Raw genomic sequence first — 22,434 nt, 5'->3', positions numbered from 1 at the left:
GTGCTCTGAGACAGGGAGAGAGTGTTCTGGGTTTTCCTGCTATATCTGAGGGTAACTTGGGCTGCCTGGAATTTGCCTGGGCTTTCCTATTTGCTGAAGGCAGAACCAGGGATTGTTCCTGGATCTGCAGAAGGCTGTGACTGGTTGAGTCCTACTCATTGGCACAACTCCTGCTCAGATCAGTCTCTAGGAAAACACATCAAGGCCTTTGTGATTCTGCAGCATAACTTATTGAATGTGCTTCATGCCCATAACAGCTGCCAGTGCTGTGCTCTCAGATAAGGACTGGCAGGGTTGAGGAGCCAACCCAGTAGATTCTGTGTCTGACATCACCTATTGGTGATCTTGGGAGCTGTTGGTGTTTCTGGGACAAAAAGGACATTGATTTGCACCTCCTTGTGTCTGATCTCCAAGCCAATCCTGTCATGTCCTGAATGGGGACAACAGCTTGTGAGGGGCTCAGGCTGGCTCTGGTTTCTTCCCACTGCTTGTCAGTGCTCATGTTTGGGTATTACATTATTTGGGGTTGCTGTTGGAGACAGACCACACGAACCCTCAGTGATCCATGTGACAAAAGCTTCTTTATTTTTCCAAGCCCTTCCTAAATACAGGGATTGAATCTCCTGGATATACCCATGTGATTGGCTGGGGTCCTAACACACCCATTTCCCTGGCCATTGATACATCTGCACTTGGGGTTCAATGAACTGGCTGGGATCATTTGAAAGTGTTCAATCCATCCTATCATTGCTCACCCAGGGGACCATCCACCTCGGGGCTGCTTGAATGCAGGAGGCTGGTCCAGACCTTGTACATCACAACACTTGGGCTTTGCCAGCCTTGTTGTGGTGGCTGCCCTGCCCCTGATGGCTGGTGGGACTGCAGAGGCTGGAGATTTCCATAGCTGGTGGGGTTAGTGATAGGGAAAGCCAATGGGGAATGACAGGGCAATGTGACAGGAGAGAACAGAAGCAACAGAGATCCAGGGAAGGGAGAACAATCTAAGGGATGTACATAAACGGGAGACTGGGGCTAAACTGGGGTGGTCAGGGCCAGCAGACCAATGGGATATCAAAACTGAGGAGGAATTAACAGCAGAGATGAAAAGCTTTGTGGGAAAGGGGCTTTTCTCCCCACAGCCACAGAGTATATCACTTATGAACCTTTTCAAGGTCAAGGGCTGACTTTAATCACTGACCCTTGGACCTCCACACCTAACAAGAGGTCCCTTCAAAGGCAAAGTGCAGAAAGTGTGCCAGCCACTTGTGCTGCAGAGCTCCCTGTCTTCCTGTGGTCATTCCTGTTCCTGTTGTTGTTACCCAGTTGAGCAGAAAGGGCTCAGAGCCCCAGAGAGTGGGGATGCCTTTTGTATTTCCTGGAAGGTGGGATCTTGGCTTTAAAGTGAGCATCTTGCATTTTCTTTCTCTTAGGGAGAATGATGAGCGTGGAAAATCCCTGGGCGCAATACATTGAAGTGGAAATTATTGGCCACGTGTGAGTCCAATCACAGTTACTTCTAGAAACCAAGGGCCAGGTGTTTTACTGATTGAATATCTGTTTCAAGTGTGAAGTCAGAGAATCTGCAAACACATTCAGACTGGGGTTACACTGTCAGTGCTGGTCAGAATTTTGGTCACAAGTGTGGTCAGAAGGCATTGTCAAAGGCATCTCCTTGCTGCCAAGGTCTTGCCTGCAGCAAGGAACAGAACCTGGTAAATCTCCTGTCACTCAGGTGCCAGGCAACTGTGTGTTAATTTCCTTTGCACATCTGTGTATGCGAGAGATTTCTGGACTCTTTGTATCAGGGTGGACGCGAGGAACAAGACTCAGACGCTCTGTAAATGCTAAAAGCTACAGTTGCAGTTTATTATAAGGGAGTCTGCTAGGAGCTGCCCGGCACAGCCACGTGCAGATTAAAGAGATAAAAGGGGGAGAGAAAGAGAGAAGAAGGAGGGTAGAGAGAGAGAGTAAAGAAGATAAAGAGGGGAAGAGAAGAGGAAAAGAAAAGAGAGCGACTTCCCGTTTGTAACACAATAAATTTACTTCATTCATGACTATTCTAATTCCCTAAGAACCAATCCAATACAAAATACTAATTCTATAGCATTTACATATAACCTATAGGAAGTCTTACATTAGCATAGCATGTGACATTCTAAACTCTAAGATCTAATCTTTGGGTGCAGGTCAGTCTTTTGTGTCTTTTGGCCTTGCCCTCTGGCCAAAAGCATTGTTTAGTTAGGAGTGGATTGGCTTCGGTGAGCCATCCCATTGTATACCTGGTTATTCAGTAACTAGGGCTTGGTATCTCAAACGTGGCTTTCATTTCAATTTCATCCATGGTTTCTATATTTTCAGAATCTGAGCATTCATATTTGCAAGATTCCTCAGTTTCATCTTCTCCAACATGTGTATCTCCAAATCATATGGCCATACTAATGAAAGGAGAAGAGCCTTGCTTGCCTGAAAGAGCAACTTACCCTCTATGACAGCTGTCAGATAACCATTCCCAGGAATATTTCTTTCCAAGAGTTTGCTGAAGGAAATACTCTGTGACCGGGATAAAAACTGCACAGTTTAGAAACTGAAAGCCAAGATTACAGGATAAGCTCTCTCTTTGAGCAGAGGCAGTAAACACCAACACTCCAGGAACAGGCCCAGTGCACATACACTTGAGAGGAAAATGCATCAGCTGCCTTCTGGCACACCCCTCCTGCATCCTGCAGGTTTTAGGCACTTACAGCAGAGATGGCCTCTCTGGGCTGGCTTTCACTCCAAGATCTAAATGGCTTCTCCATTCTTTGCTTTCTTGTCTTTCTAGGACTCTTGGAGACGTTTGTAGAGCAATTGCCAACATCACAGGAAGACAGGTAAATGTCAATAGCCCCTGCAGACTCTGCAGCTCTTGAGGGCTTTCCCCTGTGGTGTGAGCTGTGGCTGGAGCTTTGGGTAGAGCTGTGCAGTAAAGGCACAAGAAGCAGAGACTGGTGCCATCCTGCAAATTGCACTTGGGACAGTCTTTGTCCTTCTCAGCTGCCAGAAGGAAGGCGAGGAGGGCAGCGGTTCCTTTGAGAGAAGGACGCGCTCACTCGCTCTCATTTGCTGAAACAAAGGTGGTGCCTTGGACATCTCACTGCTCTTTGGGGTTACAGCTCCATAGCTGTGTTATCATTTCTGGCTGCCAGCAAATACTTCTGAATGTTCCTGGTAGTTCCTTAGCCACCTGCAGTGTTACACTTGGGAACTGCACATAGGGAGAGATCTGCAAGGAATCCCTAATAGAGTACCAAGCCATGGGTTACTTCTTTTGGATCCCAGATGGAGCATCAGAGAATCTTCTTGCCTGAGGTGTTTTTGCAGGTGAACGTGGTCACTCAGACAGATTTAGAATACAAGCTACAGGCTGTCTGTATCCCTTGTGAATGTGGTTCTCTCCTGTTCTTTCCCTTTCCTCACAGTCAATGACTCATGGCTGACGGGGACAAGCTGTAGTGGCTGACTGCTTTGTTCTGTTTGACTTGAGGTGGAGGTGTTGATATCTCGCCTGCCAATCTGTGAAGACTTTGAACAAATGACTGGAAATGAAGAGCTCCGAGGTCGGCATGAGGCATGGGAGCTGTCCCAGGCAGAGATGCTGCAGGTTGGACACATCCCAAAGATGGTGCAAGAAAAGAGAGTTCAATGGGAGGAGGTAGAACATTAGAACAAGGAGCAGCAAATGTGTGTGCAGCCCTAGGGGGGAGAAAGGAGTCCTTGGGTGGAAGTGGAGCAGTCATTGTTGTAGACATCTGTCGCTGTAAGGCTAGGAAGCAGTGAAAGAACATAGCAACAAACTTCCCTCCAGGCAGCAAGAAAGAGTGATTTATTGAAAAGCCATGGCATATATATAGGATAGATTGGGCAAAACAAAGTAGAAAATATTCATTGGTCCAAGAAGGCATCATCTCTTTGAAAGCATACTTTCTGCAAAATATCACCAGGCACTCACATGGCTCCGTGGTCAACACCAGGTGTCTTTCTGCATTGTTCTTTTATCTTTCCCTTATTCCGTCTTTGAGAAAGATCCCAAGCCTGGGAGGGATCCGAGCTGGATCTTTCTGAGCTGTGAAAACTCAACAGCCTGGTTAAGGAACAGATTAGGCTTCTCCAAGAGCCTTTAGCCGTGTCCACAGATATCCTTCAGAAAATTCATGAAAATGGAACACCAAAATGGCAAAGAACTTGAGTTAAAGCTGTCTTTGGTTTTGACCATTTGGTCTCAGAACTGGACATCCAAAACAATCCAATCTAAGACCTCTGCATTTGGCTGAGAGCAAGTTCCTAAGGGCTTGCATTTGAAATGGGATCTCAGGTGATCTCTGCCAGCCACCTTTCTGACACTAACCCATTTCTTGTCTCAGCACTTCACAGGCTCTTATACTCACCCTGCAGCAGCAGCAGCAGCAGCAGAAGCAGCAGCAGAAGCAGAAGCAGCAGAAGCAGCAGCAGCAGAAGCAGCAGAAGCAGCAGAAGCAGCAGCAGCATGGTCATCCCGAGGAGTCTTTGCTCTCCCACTTGAGAATTGGAGCCCAGGAACCACTTGGTCCATCTCCAGCAGTGACACAGCTGCTGCTCAGCAACAGGAGATCCAGGATGACTCTCTGGTGCTACAGAGTATGTCTGGTGTATTTCTTGCCTGGGGACAATGAATGTGTGCACATGTCAGCATAGCTGTACCAAATGTTCCTCCTCAGTCTGGTGTCACAAGGGCATTTGGGACTCCCCACAGGAGCTGCTGTGCTCTGAGACAGGGAGAGAGTGTTCTGGGTGTTCCTGCTATATCTGAGGGTAACTTGGGCTGCCTGGAATTTGCCTGGGCTTCCCTCTCTGCTGAAGGCAGAACCAGGGATTGTTCCTGGATCAGCAGAAGGCTGTGGCTGCTTGAGTCCTACCCATTGGCACAACTCCTGCTCAGATCAGTCTCTAGGAAAACACATCAAGCCCTTTGTGATTCTGCAGCATAACTTATTGAATGTGCTTCTTGCCCATAACAGCTGCCAGTGCTGTGCTCTCAGATAAGGACTGGCAGGGTTGAGGAGCCAACCCAGTTGATTCTGTGTCTGACATCACCTGTTGGTGATCTTGGGAGCTGTTGGTGTTTCTGGGACAAAAAGGGCATTGATTTGCACCTCCTTGTGTCTGATCTCCAAGCCAATCCTGTCATGTCCTGAATAGGGACAACAGCTTGTGAGGGGCTCAGGCTGGCTCTGGTTTCTTCCCACTGCTTGTCAGTGCTCATGTTTGGGTATTACATTATTTGGGGTTGCTGTTGGAGACAGATGACACGAACCCTCAGTGATCCATGTGACAAAAGCTTCTTTATTTTTCCAAGCCCTTCCTAAATACAGGGATTGAATCTCCTGGATATACACATGTGATTGGCTGGGGTCCTAACACACCCATTTCCCTGGCCATTGATACATCTGCACTTGGGGTTCAATGAACTGGCTGGGATCATTTGAAAGTGTTCAATCCATCCTATCATTGCTCACCCAGGGGACCATCCACCTCGGGGCTGCTTGAATGCAGGAGGCTGGTCCAGACCTTGTACATCACAACACTTGGGCTTTGCCAGCCTTGTTGTGGTGGCTGCCCTGCCCCTGATGGCTGGTGTGACTGCAGAGGCTGGAGATTTCCATAGCTGGTGGGGTTAGTGATAGGGAAAGCCAAAGGGGAGAGACAGGGCAATGTGACAGGAGAGAACAGAAGCAACAGAGATCCAGGGAAGGGAGAACAATCTAGGGGATGTACATAAATGGGAGATTGGGGCTAAACTGGGGTGGTCAGGGCCAGGAGGCCAATGAGATATCAAAACTGAGGAGGAATTAACAGCAAAGGTGAAAAGCTTTGTGGGAAAGAGGCTTTTCTCCCCACAGCCACAGAGTATATCACTTATGAATCTTTTCAAGGTCAAGGGCTGACTTTAATCACTGACCCTTGGACCTCCACACCTAACGAGAGGTCCCTACAAAGGGAAAGTGTAGAAAGTGTGCCAGCCACTTGTGCTGGAGAGCTCCCTGTCTTCCTGTGGTTGTTCCTGTTCCTGTTGTTGTTACCCAGTTGAGCAGAAAGGGCTCAGAGCCCCAGAGAGTGGGGCTGCCTTTTGTATCTCCTGGAAGGTGGGATCTTGGCTTTAAAGTGAGCATCTTGCATTTTCTTTCTCTTAGGGAGAATGATGAGCGTGGAAAATCCCTGGGCGCAATACATTGAAGTGGAAATTATTGGCCACGTGTGAGTCCAATCACAGTTACTTCTAGAAACCAAGGGCCAGGTGTTTTACTGATTGAATATCTGTTTCAAGTGTGAAGTCAGAGAATCTGCAAACACATTCAGACTGGGGTTACATTGTCATTGCTGATCTGAATTTTGGTCACAAGTGTGGTCAGAAGGCATTGTCAAAGACATCTCCATGCTGCCAAGGTCTTACCTGCAGCAAGGAACAGAACCTGGTAAATCTCCTGTCACTCAGGTGCCAGGCAACTCTGTGTTAATTTCCTTTGCACATCTGTATATCTCCAAATCATATGGCCATACTAATGAAAGGAGGAGAACCTTGCTTGCTTGAAAGAGCAACTTACGCTCTATGACACCTGTCAGATAACAATTCCCAGGAATATTTCTTTCCAAGAGTTTGCTGAAGGAAATACTCTGTGATCTGGATAAAAACTGCACAGTTTAGAAACTGAAAGCCAAGATGAAAGGATAAGCTCTCTCTTTGAGCAGAGGCAGTAAACACCAACACTCCAGGAACGGGCCCAGTGCACATACACTTGAGAGGAAAATGCATCAGCTGCCTTCTGGCACACCCCTCCTGCATCCTGCAGGTTTTAGGCACTTACAGCAGAGATGGCCTCTCTGGGCTGGCTTTCACTCCAAGATCTAAATGGCCTCTCCATTCTTTGCTTTCTTGTCTTTCTAGGACTCTTGGAGACGTTTGTAGAGCAATTGCCAACACCACAGGAAGAGAGGTAAATGTCAACAGCCCCTGAGGACTCTGCAGCTCTTGAGGGCTTTCCCCTGTGGTGTGAGCTGTGGCTGGAGCTTTGGGTAGAGCTGTGCAGTAAAGGCACAAGAAGCAGAGACTGGTGCCATCCTGCAAATTGCACTTGGGACAGTCTTTGTCCTTCTCGGCTGCCAGAAGGAAGGCGAGGAGGGCAGCGGTTCCTTTGAGAGAAGAACGCGCTCACTCGCTCTCATTTGCTGAAACAAAGGTGGTGCCTTGGACATCTCACTGCTCTTTGAGGCTACAGCTCCATAGCTGTGTTATCATTTCTGGCTGCCAGCAAATACTTCTGAATGTTCCTGGTAGTTCCTTAGCCACCTGCAGTGTTACACTTGGGAACTGCACATAGGGAGAGATCTGCAAGGAATCCCTAATAGAGTACCAAGCCATGGGTTACTTCTTTTGGATCCCAGATGGAGCATCAGAGAATCTTCTTGCCTGAGGCGTTTTTGCAGGTGAACGTGGTCACTCAGACAGATTTAGAATACAAGCTACAGGCTGTCTGTATCCCTTGTGAATGTGGTTCTCTCCTGTTCTTTCCCTTTCCTCACAGTCAATGACTCTTGGCTGACGGGGACAAGCTGTAGTGGCTGACTGCTTTGTTCTGTTTGACTTGAGGTGGATGTGTTGATATCTCGCCTGCCAATCTGTGAAGACTTTGAACAAATGACTGGAAATGAAGAGCTCCGAGGTCGGCGTGAGGCATGGGAGCTGTCCCAGGCAGAGATGCTGCAGGTTGGACACATCCCAAAGATGGTGCAAGAAAAGAGAGTTCAATGGCAGGAAGCAGAACATTAGAACAAGGAGCAGCACATGTGTCTGCTGCCTTAGGAGGGGGAAAGGAGTCCTTGGGTGGAAGTGGAATGGTCATTGTTGCAGAAATCCTTCAGAAAATCCATGAAAATGGAACACGAAAATGGCTATGGACTTGAGTTTAAGCTGTCTTTGGTTTTTTACCATTTGTTTTCAGAACTGGACATGCAAAAAAATCCAAACTAATACCTCTGCATATGCCTGACAGCAGCTTCCTAAGGGCATTTGAAATGGGATTGGGAAACGACCTCTGCCAGCAACCTTTCTGACACAAACCCATTTCTTGTCTCAGCACTTCACAGGCTCTTATACTCACCCTGCAGCAGCAGCAATAGCAGCAATAGCAGGTTCATCCAGAGGAGTCTTTGCTCCCCCACCTGAGAATTGGAGCCCAGGAACCACTTGGTCCATCTCCAGCAGTGACACAGCTGCTGTTCAGCAACAGGAGATCCAGGATGACTCTCTGGTGCTACAGAGTATGTCTGGTGTATTTCTTGCCTGGGGACAATGAATGTGTGCACATGTCAGCATAGCTGTACCAAATGTTCCTCCTCAGTCTGGTGTCACAAGGGCATTTGGGACTCCCCACAGGAGCTGCTGTGCTCTGAGACAGGGAGAAAGTGTTCTGGGTGTTCCTGCTATATCTGAGGGTAACTTGGGCTGCCTGGAATTTGCCTGGGCTACCCTTTCTGCTGAAGGCAGAACCAGGGATTGTTCCTGGATCAGCAGAAGGCTGTGGCTGCTTGAGTCCTACCCATTGGCACAACTCCTGCTCAGATCAGTCTCTAGGAAAACACATCAAGCCCTTTGTGATTCTGCAGCATAACTTATTGAATGTGCTTCTTGCCCATAACAGCTGCCAGTGCTGTGCTCTCAGATAAGGACTGGCAGGGTTGAGGAGCCAACCCAGTTGATTCTGTGTCTGACATCACCTGTTGGTGATCTTGGGAGCTGTTGGTGGTTTTGGGACAAAAAGGACATTGATTTGCACCTCCTTGTGTCTGATCTCCAAACCAATCCTGTCATGTCCTGAATGGGGACAACAGCTTGTGAGGGGCTCAGGCTGGCTCTGGTTTCTTCCCACTGCTTGTCAGTGCTCATGTTTGGGTATTACATTATTTGGGGTTGCTGTTGGAGACAGACGACATGAACCCTCAGTGATCCATGTGACAAAAGCTTCTTTATTTTTCCAAGCCCTTCCTAAATACAGGGATTGAATCTCCTGGATATACACATGTGATTGGCTGGGGTCCTAACACACCCATTTCCCTGGCCATTGATACATCTGCACTTGGGGTTCAATGAACTGGCTGGGATCATTTGAAAGTGTTCAATCTATCCTATCATTGCTCACCCAGGGGACCATCCACCTCGGGGCTGCTTGAATGCAGGAGGCTGGTCCAGACCTTGTACATCACAACACTTGGGCTTTGCCAGCCTTGTTGTGGTGGCTGCCCTGCCCCTGATGGCTGGTGGGACTGCAGAGGCTGGAGATTTCCATAGCTGGTGGGGTTAGTGATAGGGAAAGCCAATGGGAAGTGATAGGGCAATGTGACAGGAGAGAACAGAAGCAACAGAGATCCAGGGAAGGGAGAACAATCTAGGGGATGTACATAAATGGGAGATTGGGGCTAAACTGGGGTGGTCAGGGCCAGCAGACCAATGGGATATCAAAACTGAGGAGGAATTAACAGCAAAGGTGAAAAGCTTTGTGGGAAAGAGGCTTTTCTCCCCACAGCCACAGAGTATATCACTTATGAATCTTTTCAAGGTCAAGGGCTGACTTTAGTCACTGACCCTTGGACCTCCACACCTAACGAGAGGTCCCTACAAAGGCAAAGTGCAGAAAGTGTGCCAGCCACTTGTGCTGCAGAGCTCCCTGTCTTCCTGTGGTTGTTCCTGTTCCTGTTGTTGTTACCCAGTTGAGCAGAAAGGGCTCAGAGCCCCAGAGAGTGGGGCTGCCTTTTGTATCTCCTGGAAGGTGGGATCTTGGCTTTAAAGTGAGCATCTTGCATTTTCTTTCTCTTAGGGAGAATGATGAGCGTGGAAAATCCCTGGGCGCAATACATTGAAGTGGAAATTATTGGCCACGTGTGAGTCCAATCACAGTTACTTCTAGAAACCAAGGGCCAGGTGTTTTACTGATTGAATATCTGTTTCAAGTGTGAAGTCAGAGAATCTGCAATCATATTCAGACTGGGGTTACATTGTCATTGCTGATCTGAATTTTGGTCACAAGTGTGGTCAGAAGGCATTGTCAAAGACATCTCCATGCTGCCAAGGTCTTACCTGCAGCAAGGAACAGAACCTGGCAAATCTCCTGTCACTCAAGTGCCAGGCAACTGTGTTAATTTCCTTTGCACATCTGTATATCTCCAAATCATATGGCCATACTAATGAAAGGAGAAGAATCTTGCTTGCCTGAAAGAGCAACTTACGCTCTATGACACCTGTCAGATAACAATTCCCAGGAATATTTCTTTCCAAGAGTTTGCTGAAGGAAATACTCTGTGATCGGGATAAAAACTGCACAGTTTAGAAACTGAAAGCCAAGATGAAAGGATAAGCTCTCTCTTTGAGCAGAGGCAGTAAACACCAACACTCCAGGAACAGGCCCAGTGCACATACACTTGAGAGGAAAATGCATCAGCTGCCTTCTGGCACACCCCTCCTGCATCCTGCAGGTTTTAGGCACTTACAGCAGAGATGGCCTCTCTGGGCTGGCTTTCACTCCAAGATCTAAATGGCTTCTCCTTTCTTTGCTTTCTTTTGTTTCTAGGACTCTTGGAGACGTTTGTAGAGCAATTGCCAACACCACAGGAAGAGAGGTAAATGTCAACAGCCCCTGAGGACTCTGCAGCTCTTGAGGGCTTTCCCCTGTGGTGTGAGCTGTGGCTGGAGCTTTGGGTAGAGCTGTGCAGTAAAGGCACAAGAAGCAGAGACTGGTGCCATCCTGCAAATTGCACTTGGGACAGTCTTTGTCCTTCTCGGCTGCCAGAAGGAAGGCGAGGAGGGCAGCAGGTTCCTTTGAGAGAAGAACGCGCTCACTCGCTCTCATTTGCTGAAACAAAGGTGGTGCCTTGGACATCTCACTGCTCTTTGAGGCTACAGCTCCATAGCTGTGTTATCATTTCTGGCTGCCAGCAAATACTTCTGAATGTTCCTGGTAGTTCCTTAGCCACCTGCAGTGTTACACTTGGGAACTGCACATAGGGAGAGATCTGCAAGGAATCCCTAATAGAGTACCAAGCCATGGGTTACTTCTTTTGGATCCCAGATGGAGCATCAGAGAATCTTCTTGCCTGAGGTGTTTTTGCAGGTGAACGTGGTCACTCAGACAGATTTAGAATACAAGCTACAGGCTGTCTGTATCCCTTGTGAATGTGGTTCTCTCCTGTTCTTTCCCTATCCTCACAGTCAATGACTCTTGGCTGTCAGGGACAAGCTGTAGTGGCTGACTGCTTTGTTCTGTTTGACTTGAGGTGGAGGTGTTGATATCTCGCCTGCCAATCTGTGAAGACTTTGAACAAATGACTGGAAATGAAGAGCGCCGAGGTCGGCATGAGGCATGGGAGCTGTCCCAGCCAGAGATGCTGCAGGTTGGACACATCCCAAAGATGGTGCATGAAAAGAGAGTTCAATGGGAGGAAGCAGAACATTAGAACAAGGAGCAGCAAATGTGTGTGCAGCCCTAGGGGGGAGAAAGGAGTCCTTGGGTGGAAGTGGAGCAGTCATTGTTGTAGACATCTGTCGCTGTAAGGCTAGGAAGCAGTGAAAGAACATAGCAACAAAATTCCCTCCAGGCGACAAGAAAGAGTGATTTATTGAAAAGCCGTGGCATATATATAGGATAGATTGGGCAAAACAAAGTAGAAAATATTCATTGGTCCAAGAAGGCATCATCTCTTTGAAAGCATGCTTTCTGCAAAATATCACCAGGCACTCACATGGCTCCGTGGTCAACACCAGGTGTCTTTCTGCATTGTTCTTTTATCTTTCCCTTATTCCGTCTTTGAGAAAGATCCCAAGCCTGGGAGGGATCCGAGCCAGATCTTTCCGAGCTGTGAAAACTCAACAGCCTGGTTAAGGAACAGATTAGGTTTCTCCAAGAGCCTTTAGCCATGTCCACAGACATCCTTCAGAAAATTCATGAAAATGGAATACCAAAATGGCAAAGAACTTGAGTTAAAGCTGTCTTTGGTTTTGATCATTTGGTCTCAGAACTTGACATCCAAAACAATCCAGTCTAAGACCTCTGCATTTGGCTGAGAGCAAGTTCCTAAGGGCTTGCATTTGAAATGGGATCTCAGGTGATCTCTGCCAGTCACCTTTCTGACACTAACCCATTTCTTGTCTCAGCACTTCACAGGCTCTTGTACTCACCCTACAGCAGCAGCAGCAGCAGCAGCAGCAGCAGCAGAAGCAGCAGAAGCAGCAGAAGCAGCAGCAGCAGAAGCAGCAGAAGCAGCAGAAGCAGCAGCAGCATGGTCATCCCGAGGAGCCTTTGCTCTCCCACTTGAGAATTGGAGCCCAGGAACCACTTGGTCCATCTCCAGCAGTGACACAGCTGCTGTTCAGCAACAGGAGATCCAGGATGACTCTCTGGTGCTACAGAGTATGTCTGGTGTATTTCTTGTCTGGGAGACAATGAATGTGTGCACATGTCAGCATAGCTGTACCAAATGTTCCTCCTCAGTCTGGTGTCACAAGGGCATTTGGGACTCCCCACAGGAGCTGCTGTGCTCTGAGACAGGGAGAGAGTGTTCTGGGTGTTCCTGCTATATCTGAGGGTAACTTGGGCTGCCTGGAATTTGCCTGGGCTTACCCTTTCTGCTGAAGGCAGAACCAGGGATTGTTCCTGGATCAGCAGAAGGCTGTGGCTGCTTGAGTCCTACCCATTGGCACAACTCCTGCTCAGATCAGTCTCTAGGAAAACACATCAAGCCCTTTGTGATTCTGCAGCATAACTTATTGAATGTGCTTCTTGCCCATAACAGCTGCCAGTGCTGTGCTCTCAGATAAGGACTGGCAGGGTTGAGGAGCCAACCCAGTAGATTCTGTGTCTGACATCACCTATTGGTGATCTTGGGAGCTGTTGGTGTTTCTGGGACAAAAAGGGCATTGATTTGCACCTCCTTGTGTCTGATCTCCAAACCAATCCTGTCATGTCCTGAATGGGGACAACAGCTTGTGAGGGGCTCAGGCTGGCTCTGGTTTCTTCCCACTGCTTGTCAGTGCTCATGTTTGGGTATTACATTATTTGGGGTTGCTGTTGGAGACAGACAACACGAACCCTCAGTGATCCATGTGACAAAAGCTTCTTTATTTTTCCAAGCCCTTCCTAAATACAGGGATTGAATCTCCTGGATATACCCATGTGATTGGCTGGGGTCCTAACACACCCATTTCCCTGGCCATTGATACATCTGTACTTGGGGTTCAATGAACTGGCTGGGATCATTTGAAAGTGTTCAATCCATCCTATCATTGCTCACCCAGGGGACCATCCACCTCGGGGCTGCTTGAATGCAGGAGGCTGGTCCAGACCTTGTACATCACAACACTTGGGCTTTGCCAGCCTTGTTGTGGTGGCTGCCCTGCCCCTGATGGCTGGTGGGACTGCAGAGGCTGGAGATTTCCATAGCTGGTGGGGTTAGTGATATGGAAAGACAAATGGGGAGTAGACAGGGCAATGTGACAGGAGAGAACAGAAGCAACAGAGATCCAGGGAAGGGAGAACAATCTAGGGGATGTACATAAATGGGAGATTGGGGCTAAACTGGGGTGGTCAGGGCCAGGAGGCCAATGAGATATCAAAACTGAGGAGGAATTAACAGCAAAGGTGAAAAGCTTTGTGGGAAAGAGGCTTTTCTCCCCACAGCCACAGAGTATATCACTTATGAATCTTTTCAAGGTCAAGGGCTGACTTTAATCACTGACCCTTGGACCTCCACACCTAACGAGAGGTCCCTACAAAGGGAAAGTGTAGAAAGTGTGCCAGCCACTTGTGCTGGCAGAGCTCCCTGTCTTCCTGTGGTTCGTTCCTGTTCCTGTTGTTGTTACCCAGTTGAGCAGAAAGGGCTCAGAGCCCCAGAGAGTGGGGCTGCCTTTTGTATCTCCTGGAAGGTGGGATCTCGGCTTTAAAGTGAGCATCTTGCATTTTCTTTCTCTTAGGGAGAATGATGAGCGTGGAAAATCCCTGGGCGCAATACATTGAAGTGGAAATTATTGGCCACGTGTGAGTCCAATCACAGTTACTTCTAGAAACCAAGGGCCAGGTGTTTTACTGATTGAATATCTGTTTCAAGTGTGAAGTCAGAGAATCTGCAAACACATTCAGACTGGGGTTACATTGTCATTGCTGATCTGAATTTTGGTCACAAGTGTGGTCAGAAGGCATTGTCAAAGACATCTCCATGCTGCCAAGGTCTTACCTGCAGCAAGGAACAGAACCTGGTAAATCTCCTGTCACTCAGGTGCCAGGCAACTCTGTGTTAATTTCCTTTGCACATCTGTATATCTCCAAATCATATGGCCATACTAATGAAAGGAGGAGAACCTTGCTTGCTTGAAAGAGCAACTTACGCTCTATGACACCTGTCAGATAACAATTCCCAGGAATATTTCTTTCCAAGAGTTTGCTGAAGGAAATACTCTGTGATCGGGATAAAAACTGCACAGTTTAGAAACTGAAAGCCAAGATGAAAGGATAAGCTCTCTCTTTGAGCAGAGGCAGTAAACACCAACACTCCAGGAACGGGCCCAGTGCACATACACTTGAGAGGAAAATGCATCAGCTGCCTTCTGGCACACCCCTCCTGCATCCTGCAGGTTTTAGGCACTTACAGCAGAGATGGCCTCTCTGGGCTGGCTTTCACTCCAAGATCTAAATGGCCTCTCCATTCTTTGCTTTCTTGTCTTTCTAGGACTCTTGGAGACGTTTGTAGAGCAATTGCCAACACCACAGGAAGAGAGGTAAATGTCAACAGCCCCTGAGGACTCTGCAGCTCTTGAGGGCTTTCCCCTGTGGTGTGAGCTGTGGCTGGAGCTTTGGGTAGAGCTGTGCAGTAAAGGCACAAGAAGCAGAGACTGGTGCCATCCTGCAAATTGCACTTGGGACAGTCTTTGTCCTTCTCGGCTGCCAGAAGGAAGGCGAGGAGGGCAGCGGTTCCTTTGAGAGAAGAACGCGCTCACTCGCTCTCATTTGCTGAAACAAAGGTGGTGCCTTGGACATCTCACTGCTCTTTGAGGCTACAGCTCCATAGCTGTGTTATCATTTCTGGCTGCCAGCAAATACTTCTGAATGTTCCTGGTAGTTCCTTAGCCACCTGCAGTGTTACACTTGGGAACTGCACATAGGGAGAGATCTGCAAGGAATCCCTAATAGAGTACCAAGCCATGGGTTACTTCTTTTGGATCCCAGATGGAGCATCAGAGAATCTTCTTGCCTGAGGCGTTTTTGCAGGTGAACGTGGTCACTCAGACAGATTTAGAATACAAGCTACAGGCTGTCTGTATCCCTTGTGAATGTGGTTCTCTCCTGTTCTTTCCCTTTCCTCACAGTCAATGACTCTTGGCTGACGGGGACAAGCTGTAGTGGCTGACTGCTTTGTTCTGTTTGACTTGAGGTGGATGTGTTGATATCTCGCCTGCCAATCTGTGAAGACTTTGAACAAATGACTGGAAATGAAGAGCTCCGAGGTCGGCGTGAGGCATGGGAGCTGTCCCAGGCAGAGATGCTGCAGGTTGGACACATCCCAAAGATGGTGCAAGAAAAGAGAGTTCAATGGCAGGAAGCAGAACATTAGAACAAGGAGCAGCACATGTGTCTGCTGCCTTAGGAGGGGGAAAGGAGTCCTTGGGTGGAAGTGGAATGGTCATTGTTGCAGAAATCCTTCAGAAAATCCATGAAAATGGAACACGAAAATGGCTATGGACTTGAGTTTAAGCTGTCTTTGGTTTTTTACCATTTGTTTTCAGAACTGGACATGCAAAAAAATCCAAACTAATACCTCTGCATATGCCTGACAGCAGCTTCCTAAGGGCATTTGAAATGGGATTGGGAAACGACCTCTGCCAGCAACCTTTCTGACACAAACCCATTTCTTGTCTCAGCACTTCACAGGCTCTTATACTCACCCTGCAGCAGCAGCAATAGCAGCAATAGCAGGTTCATCCAGAGGAGTCTTTGCTCCCCCACCTGAGAATTGGAGCCCAGGAACCACTTGGTCCATCTCCAGCAGTGACACAGCTGCTGTTCAGCAACAGGAGATCCAGGATGACTCTCTGGTGCTACAGAGTATGTCTGGTGTATTTCTTGCCTGGGGACAATGAATGTGTGCACATGTCAGCATAGCTGTACCAAATGTTCCTCCTCAGTCTGGTGTCACAAGGGCATTTGGGACTCCCCACAGGAGCTGCTGTGCTCTGAGACAGGGAGAAAGTGTTCTGGGTGTTCCTGCTATATCTGAGGGTAACTTGGGCTGCCTGGAATTTGCCTGGGCTACCCTTTCTGCTGAAGGCAGAACCAGGGATTGTTCCTGGATCAGCAGAAGGCTGTGGCTGCTTGAGTCCTACCCATTGGCACAACTCCTGCTCAGATCAGTCTCTAGGAAAACACATCAAGCCCTTTGTGATTCTGCAGCATAACTTATTGAATGTGCTTCTTGCCCATAACAGCTGCCAGTGCTGTGCTCTCAGATAAGGACTGGCAGGGTTGAGGAGCCAACCCAGTTGATTCTGTGTCTGACATCACCTGTTGGTGATCTTGGGAGCTGTTGGTGGTTTTGGGACAAAAAGGACATTGATTTGCACCTCCTTGTGTCTGATCTCCAAACCAATCCTGTCATGTCCTGAATGGGGACAACAGCTTGTGAGGGGCTCAGGCTGGCTCTGGTTTCTTCCCACTGCTTGTCAGTGCTCATGTTTGGGTATTACATTATTTGGGGTTGCTGTTGGAGACAGACGACATGAACCCTCAGTGATCCATGTGACAAAAGCTTCTTTATTTTTCCAAGCCCTTCCTAAATACAGGGATTGAATCTCCTGGATATACACATGTGATTGGCTGGGGTCCTAACACACCCATTTCCCTGGCCATTGATACATCTGCACTTGGGGTTCAATGAACTGGCTGGGATCATTTGAAAGTGTTCAATCTATCCTATCATTGCTCACCCAGGGGACCATCCACCTCGGGGCTGCTTGAATGCAGGAGGCTGGTCCAGACCTTGTACATCACAACACTTGGGCTTTGCCAGCCTTGTTGTGGTGGCTGCCCTGCCCCTGATGGCTGGTGGGACTGCAGAGGCTGGAGATTTCCATAGCTGGTGGGGTTAGTGATAGGGAAAGCCAATGGGAAGTGATAGGGCAATGTGACAGGAGAGAACAGAAGCAACAGAGATCCAGGGAAGGGAGAACAATCTAGGGGATGTACATAAATGGGAGATTGGGGCTAAACTGGGGTGGTCAGGGCCAGCAGACCAATGGGATATCAAAACTGAGGAGGAATTAACAGCAAAGGTGAAAAGCTTTGTGGGAAAGAGGCTTTTCTCCCCACAGCCACAGAGTATATCACTTATGAATCTTTTCAAGGTCAAGGGCTGACTTTAGTCACTGACCCTTGGACCTCCACACCTAACGAGAGGTCCCTACAAAGGCAAAGTGCAGAAAGTGTGCCAGCCACTTGTGCTGCAGAGCTCCCTGTCTTCCTGTGGTTGTTCCTGTTCCTGTTGTTGTTACCCAGTTGAGCAGAAAGGGCTCAGAGCCCCAGAGAGTGGGGCTGCCTTTTGTATCTCCTGGAAGGTGGGATCTTGGCTTTAAAGTGAGCATCTTGCATTTTCTTTCTCTTAGGGAGAATGATGAGCGTGGAAAATCCCTGGGCGCAATACATTGAAGTGGAAATTATTGGCCACGTGTGAGTCCAATCACAGTTACTTCTAGAAACCAAGGGCCAGGTGTTTTACTGATTGAATATCTGTTTCAAGTGTGAAGTCAGAGAATCTGCAATCATATTCAGACTGGGGTTACATTGTCATTGCTGATCTGAATTTTGGTCACAAGTGTGGTCAGAAGGCATTGTCAAAGACATCTCCATGCTGCCAAGGTCTTACCTGCAGCAAGGAACAGAACCTGGCAAATCTCCTGTCACTCAAGTGCCAGGCAACTGTGTTAATTTCCTTTGCACATCTGTATATCTCCAAATCATATGGCCATACTAATGAAAGGAGAAGAATCTTGCTTGCCTGAAAGAGCAACTTACGCTCTATGACACCTGTCAGATAACAATTCCCAGGAATATTTCTTTCCAAGAGTTTGCTGAAGGAAATACTCTGTGATCGGGATAAAAACTGCACAGTTTAGAAACTGAAAGCCAAGATGAAAGGATAAGCTCTCTCTTTGAGCAGAGGCAGTAAACACCAACACTCCAGGAACAGGCCCAGTGCACATACACTTGAGAGGAAAATGCATCAGCTGCCTTCTGGCACACCCCTCCTGCATCCTGCAGGTTTTAGGCACTTACAGCAGAGATGGCCTCTCTGGGCTGGCTTTCACTCCAAGATCTAAATGGCTTCTCCTTTCTTTGCTTTCTTTTGTTTCTAGGACTCTTGGAGACGTTTGTAGAGCAATTGCCAACACCACAGGAAGAGAGGTAAATGTCAACAGCCCCTGAGGACTCTGCAGCTCTTGAGGGCTTTCCCCTGTGGTGTGAGCTGTGGCTGGAGCTTTGGGTAGAGCTGTGCAGTAAAGGCACAAGAAGCAGAGACTGGTGCCATCCTGCAAATTGCACTTGGGACAGTCTTTGTCCTTCTCGGCTGCCAGAAGGAAGGCGAGGAGGGCAGCAGTTCCTTTGAGAGAAGAACGCGCTCACTCGCTCTCATTTGCTGAAACAAAGGTGGTGCCTTGGACATCTCACTGCTCTTTGAGGCTACAGCTCCATAGCTGTGTTATCATTTCTGGCTGCCAGCAAATACTTCTGAATGTTCCTGGTAGTTCCTTAGCCACCTGCAGTGTTACACTTGGGAACTGCACATAGGGAGAGATCTGCAAGGAATCCCTAATAGAGTACCAAGCCATGGGTTACTTCTTTTGGATCCCAGATGGAGCATCAGAGAATCTTCTTGCCTGAGGTGTTTTTGCAGGTGAACGTGGTCACTCAGACAGATTTAGAATACAAGCTACAGGCTGTCTGTATCCCTTGTGAATGTGGTTCTCTCCTGTTCTTTCCCTATCCTCACAGTCAATGACTCTTGGCTGTCAGGGACAAGCTGTAGTGGCTGACTGCTTTGTTCTGTTTGACTTGAGGTGGAGGTGTTGATATCTCGCCTGCCAATCTGTGAAGACTTTGAACAAATGACTGGAAATGAAGAGCGCCGAGGTCGGCATGAGGCATGGGAGCTGTCCCAGCCAGAGATGCTGCAGGTTGGACACATCCCAAAGATGGTGCATGAAAAGAGAGTTCAATGGGAGGAAGCAGAACATTAGAACAAGGAGCAGCAAATGTGTGTGCAGCCCTAGGGGGGAGAAAGGAGTCCTTGGGTGGAAGTGGAGCAGTCATTGTTGTAGACATCTGTCGCTGTAAGGCTAGGAAGCAGTGAAAGAACATAGCAACAAAATTCCCTCCAGGCGACAAGAAAGAGTGATTTATTGAAAAGCCGTGGCATATATATAGGATAGATTGGGCAAAACAAAGTAGAAAATATTCATTGGTCCAAGAAGGCATCATCTCTTTGAAAGCATGCTTTCTGCAAAATATCACCAGGCACTCACATGGCTCCGTGGTCAACACCAGGTGTCTTTCTGCATTGTTCTTTTATCTTTCCCTTATTCCGTCTTTGAGAAAGATCCCAAGCCTGGGAGGGATCCGAGCCAGATCTTTCCGAGCTGTGAAAACTCAACAGCCTGGTTAAGGAACAGATTAGGTTTCTCCAAGAGCCTTTAGCCATGTCCACAGACATCCTTCAGAAAATTCATGAAAATGGAATACCAAAATGGCAAAGAACTTGAGTTAAAGCTGTCTTTGGTTTTGATCATTTGGTCTCAGAACTTGACATCCAAAACAATCCAGTCTAAGACCTCTGCATTTGGCTGAGAGCAAGTTCCTAAGGGCTTGCATTTGAAATGGGATCTCAGGTGATCTCTGCCAGTCACCTTTCTGACACTAACCCATTTCTTGTCTCAGCACTTCACAGGCTCTTGTACTCACCCTACAGCAGCAGCAGCAGCAGCAGCAGCAGCAGCAGAAGCAGCAGAAGCAGCAGAAGCAGCAGCAGCAGAAGCAGCAGAAGCAGCAGAAGCAGCAGCAGCATGGTCATCCCGAGGAGCCTTTGCTCTCCCACTTGAGAATTGGAGCCCAGGAACCACTTGGTCCATCTCCAGCAGTGACACAGCTGCTGTTCAGCAACAGGAGATCCAGGATGACTCTCTGGTGCTACAGAGTATGTCTGGTGTATTTCTTGTCTGGGAGACAATGAATGTGTGCACATGTCAGCATAGCTGTACCAAATGTTCCTCCTCAGTCTGGTGTCACAAGGGCATTTGGGACTCCCCACAGGAGCTGCTGTGCTCTGAGACAGGGAGAGAGTGTTCTGGGTGTTCCTGCTATATCTGAGGGTAACTTGGGCTGCCTGGAATTTGCCTGGGCTACCCTTTCTGCTGAAGGCAGAACCAGGGATTGTTCCTGGATCAGCAGAAGGCTGTGGCTGCTTGAGTCCTACCCATTGGCACAACTCCTGCTCAGATCAGTCTCTAGGAAAACACATCAAGCCCTTTGTGATTCTGCAGCATAACTTATTGAATGTGCTTCTTGCCCATAACAGCTGCCAGTGCTGTGCTCTCAGATAAGGACTGGCAGGGTTGAGGAGCCAACCCAGTAGATTCTGTGTCTGACATCACCTATTGGTGATCTTGGGAGCTGTTGGTGTTTCTGGGACAAAAAGGGCATTGATTTGCACCTCCTTGTGTCTGATCTCCAAACCAATCCTGTCATGTCCTGAATGGGGACAACAGCTTGTGAGGGGCTCAGGCTGGCTCTGGTTTCTTCCCACTGCTTGTCAGTGCTCATGTTTGGGTATTACATTATTTGGGGTTGCTGTTGGAGACAGACAACACGAACCCTCAGTGATCCATGTGACAAAAGCTTCTTTATTTTTCCAAGCCCTTCCTAAATACAGGGATTGAATCTCCTGGATATACCCATGTGATTGGCTGGGGTCCTAACACACCCATTTCCCTGGCCATTGATACATCTGTACTTGGGGTTCAATGAACTGGCTGGGATCATTTGAAAGTGTTCAATCCATCCTATCATTGCTCACCCAGGGGACCATCCACCTCGGGGCTGCTTGAATGCAGGAGGCTGGTCCAGACCTTGTACATCACAACACTTGGGCTTTGCCAGCCTTGTTGTGGTGGCTGCCCTGCCCCTGATGGCTGGTGGGACTGCAGAGGCTGGAGATTTCCATAGCTGGTGGGGTTAGTGATATGGAAAGACAATGGGGAGTGATAGGGCAATGTGACAGGAGAGAACAGAAGCAACAGAGATCCAGGGAAGGGAGAACAATCTAGGGGATGTACATAAATGGGAGATTGGGGCTAAACTGGGGTGGTCAGGGCCAGGAGGCCAATGAGATATCAAAACTGAGGAGGAATTAACAGCAAAGGTGAAAAGCTTTGTGGGAAAGAGGCTTTTCTCCCCACAGCCACAGAGTATATCACTTATGAATCTTTTCAAGGTCAAGGGCTGACTTTAATCACTGACCCTTGGGCCTCCACACCTAACAAGAGGTCCCTACAAAGGGAAAGTGTAGAAAGTGTGCCAGCCACTTGTGCTGCAGAGCTCCCTGTCTTCCTGTGGTCGTTCCTGTTCCTGTTGTTGTTACCCAGTTGAGCAGAAAGGGCTCAGAGCCCCAGAGAATGGGGCTGCCTTTTGTATCTCCTGGAAGGTGGGATCTCGGCTTTAAAGTGAGCATCTTGCATTTTCTTTCTCTTAGGGAGAATGATGAGCGTGGAAAATCCCTGGGCACAATACATTGAAGTGGAAATTATTGGCCACGTGTGAGTCCAATCACAGTTACTTCTAGAAACCAAGGGCCAGGTGTTTTACTGATTGAATATCTGTTTCAAGTGTAAATTCAGAGAATCTGCAAACACATTCAGACTGGGGTTACATTGTCATTGCTGGTCAGAATTTTGGTCACAAGTGTGGTCAGAAGGCATTGTCAAAGACATCTCCATGCTGCCAAGGTCTTACCTGCAGCAAGGGACAGAACCTGGCAAATCTCCTGTCACTCAGGTGCCAGGCAACTGTGTTAATTTCCTTTGCACATCTGTATATCTCCAAATCATATGGCCATACTAATGAAAGGAGAAGAACCTTGCTTGCTTGAAAGAGCAACTTACGCTCTATGACAGCTGTCAGATAACCATTCCCAGGAATATTTCTTTCCAAGAGTTTGCTGAAGGAAATACTCTGTGATCGGGATAAAAACTGCACAGTTTAGAAACTGAAAGCCAAGATTAAAGGATAAGCTCTTTCTTTGAGCAGAGGCAGTAAACACCAACACTCCAGGAACGGGCCC

The 22,434-nt window shown here is 48.1% G+C and overlaps 1 protein-coding gene across 1 annotated transcript in view; it reads left to right on the top strand.

Moving 5' to 3' along the window:
* Positions 1 to 22,434, top strand: part of LOC130265202 (uncharacterized) — a 44,997-nt gene that overhangs the window by 6,505 nt on the left and 16,058 nt on the right. Inside the window, exons 8-22 of the mRNA XM_056514098.1 lie at positions 1,431 to 1,494; positions 2,822 to 2,870; positions 3,524 to 3,640; positions 4,401 to 4,653; positions 6,207 to 6,270; positions 6,959 to 7,007; positions 7,661 to 7,777; positions 8,148 to 8,331; positions 9,885 to 9,948; positions 10,635 to 10,683; positions 11,338 to 11,454; positions 12,215 to 12,470; positions 14,030 to 14,093; positions 14,782 to 14,830; positions 15,484 to 15,600. Coding sequence (XP_056370073.1) covers positions 1,431 to 1,494; positions 2,822 to 2,870; positions 3,524 to 3,640; positions 4,401 to 4,653; positions 6,207 to 6,270; positions 6,959 to 7,007; positions 7,661 to 7,777; positions 8,148 to 8,331; positions 9,885 to 9,948; positions 10,635 to 10,683; positions 11,338 to 11,454; positions 12,215 to 12,470; positions 14,030 to 14,093; positions 14,782 to 14,830; positions 15,484 to 15,600 — 1,613 coding nt within the window. The remainder of the gene's footprint in view (positions 1 to 1,430; positions 1,495 to 2,821; positions 2,871 to 3,523; positions 3,641 to 4,400; positions 4,654 to 6,206; positions 6,271 to 6,958; positions 7,008 to 7,660; positions 7,778 to 8,147; positions 8,332 to 9,884; positions 9,949 to 10,634; positions 10,684 to 11,337; positions 11,455 to 12,214; positions 12,471 to 14,029; positions 14,094 to 14,781; positions 14,831 to 15,483; positions 15,601 to 22,434) is intronic.

Source organism: Oenanthe melanoleuca, chromosome Z, assembly GCF_029582105.1.
Source record: "Oenanthe melanoleuca isolate GR-GAL-2019-014 chromosome Z, OMel1.0, whole genome shotgun sequence".
NCBI lineage: Eukaryota > Metazoa > Chordata > Aves > Passeriformes > Muscicapidae > Oenanthe > Oenanthe melanoleuca.
Note: the sequence above shows the minus strand (reverse complement) of the source record. Positions and strands in the feature narration are given on the sequence as shown.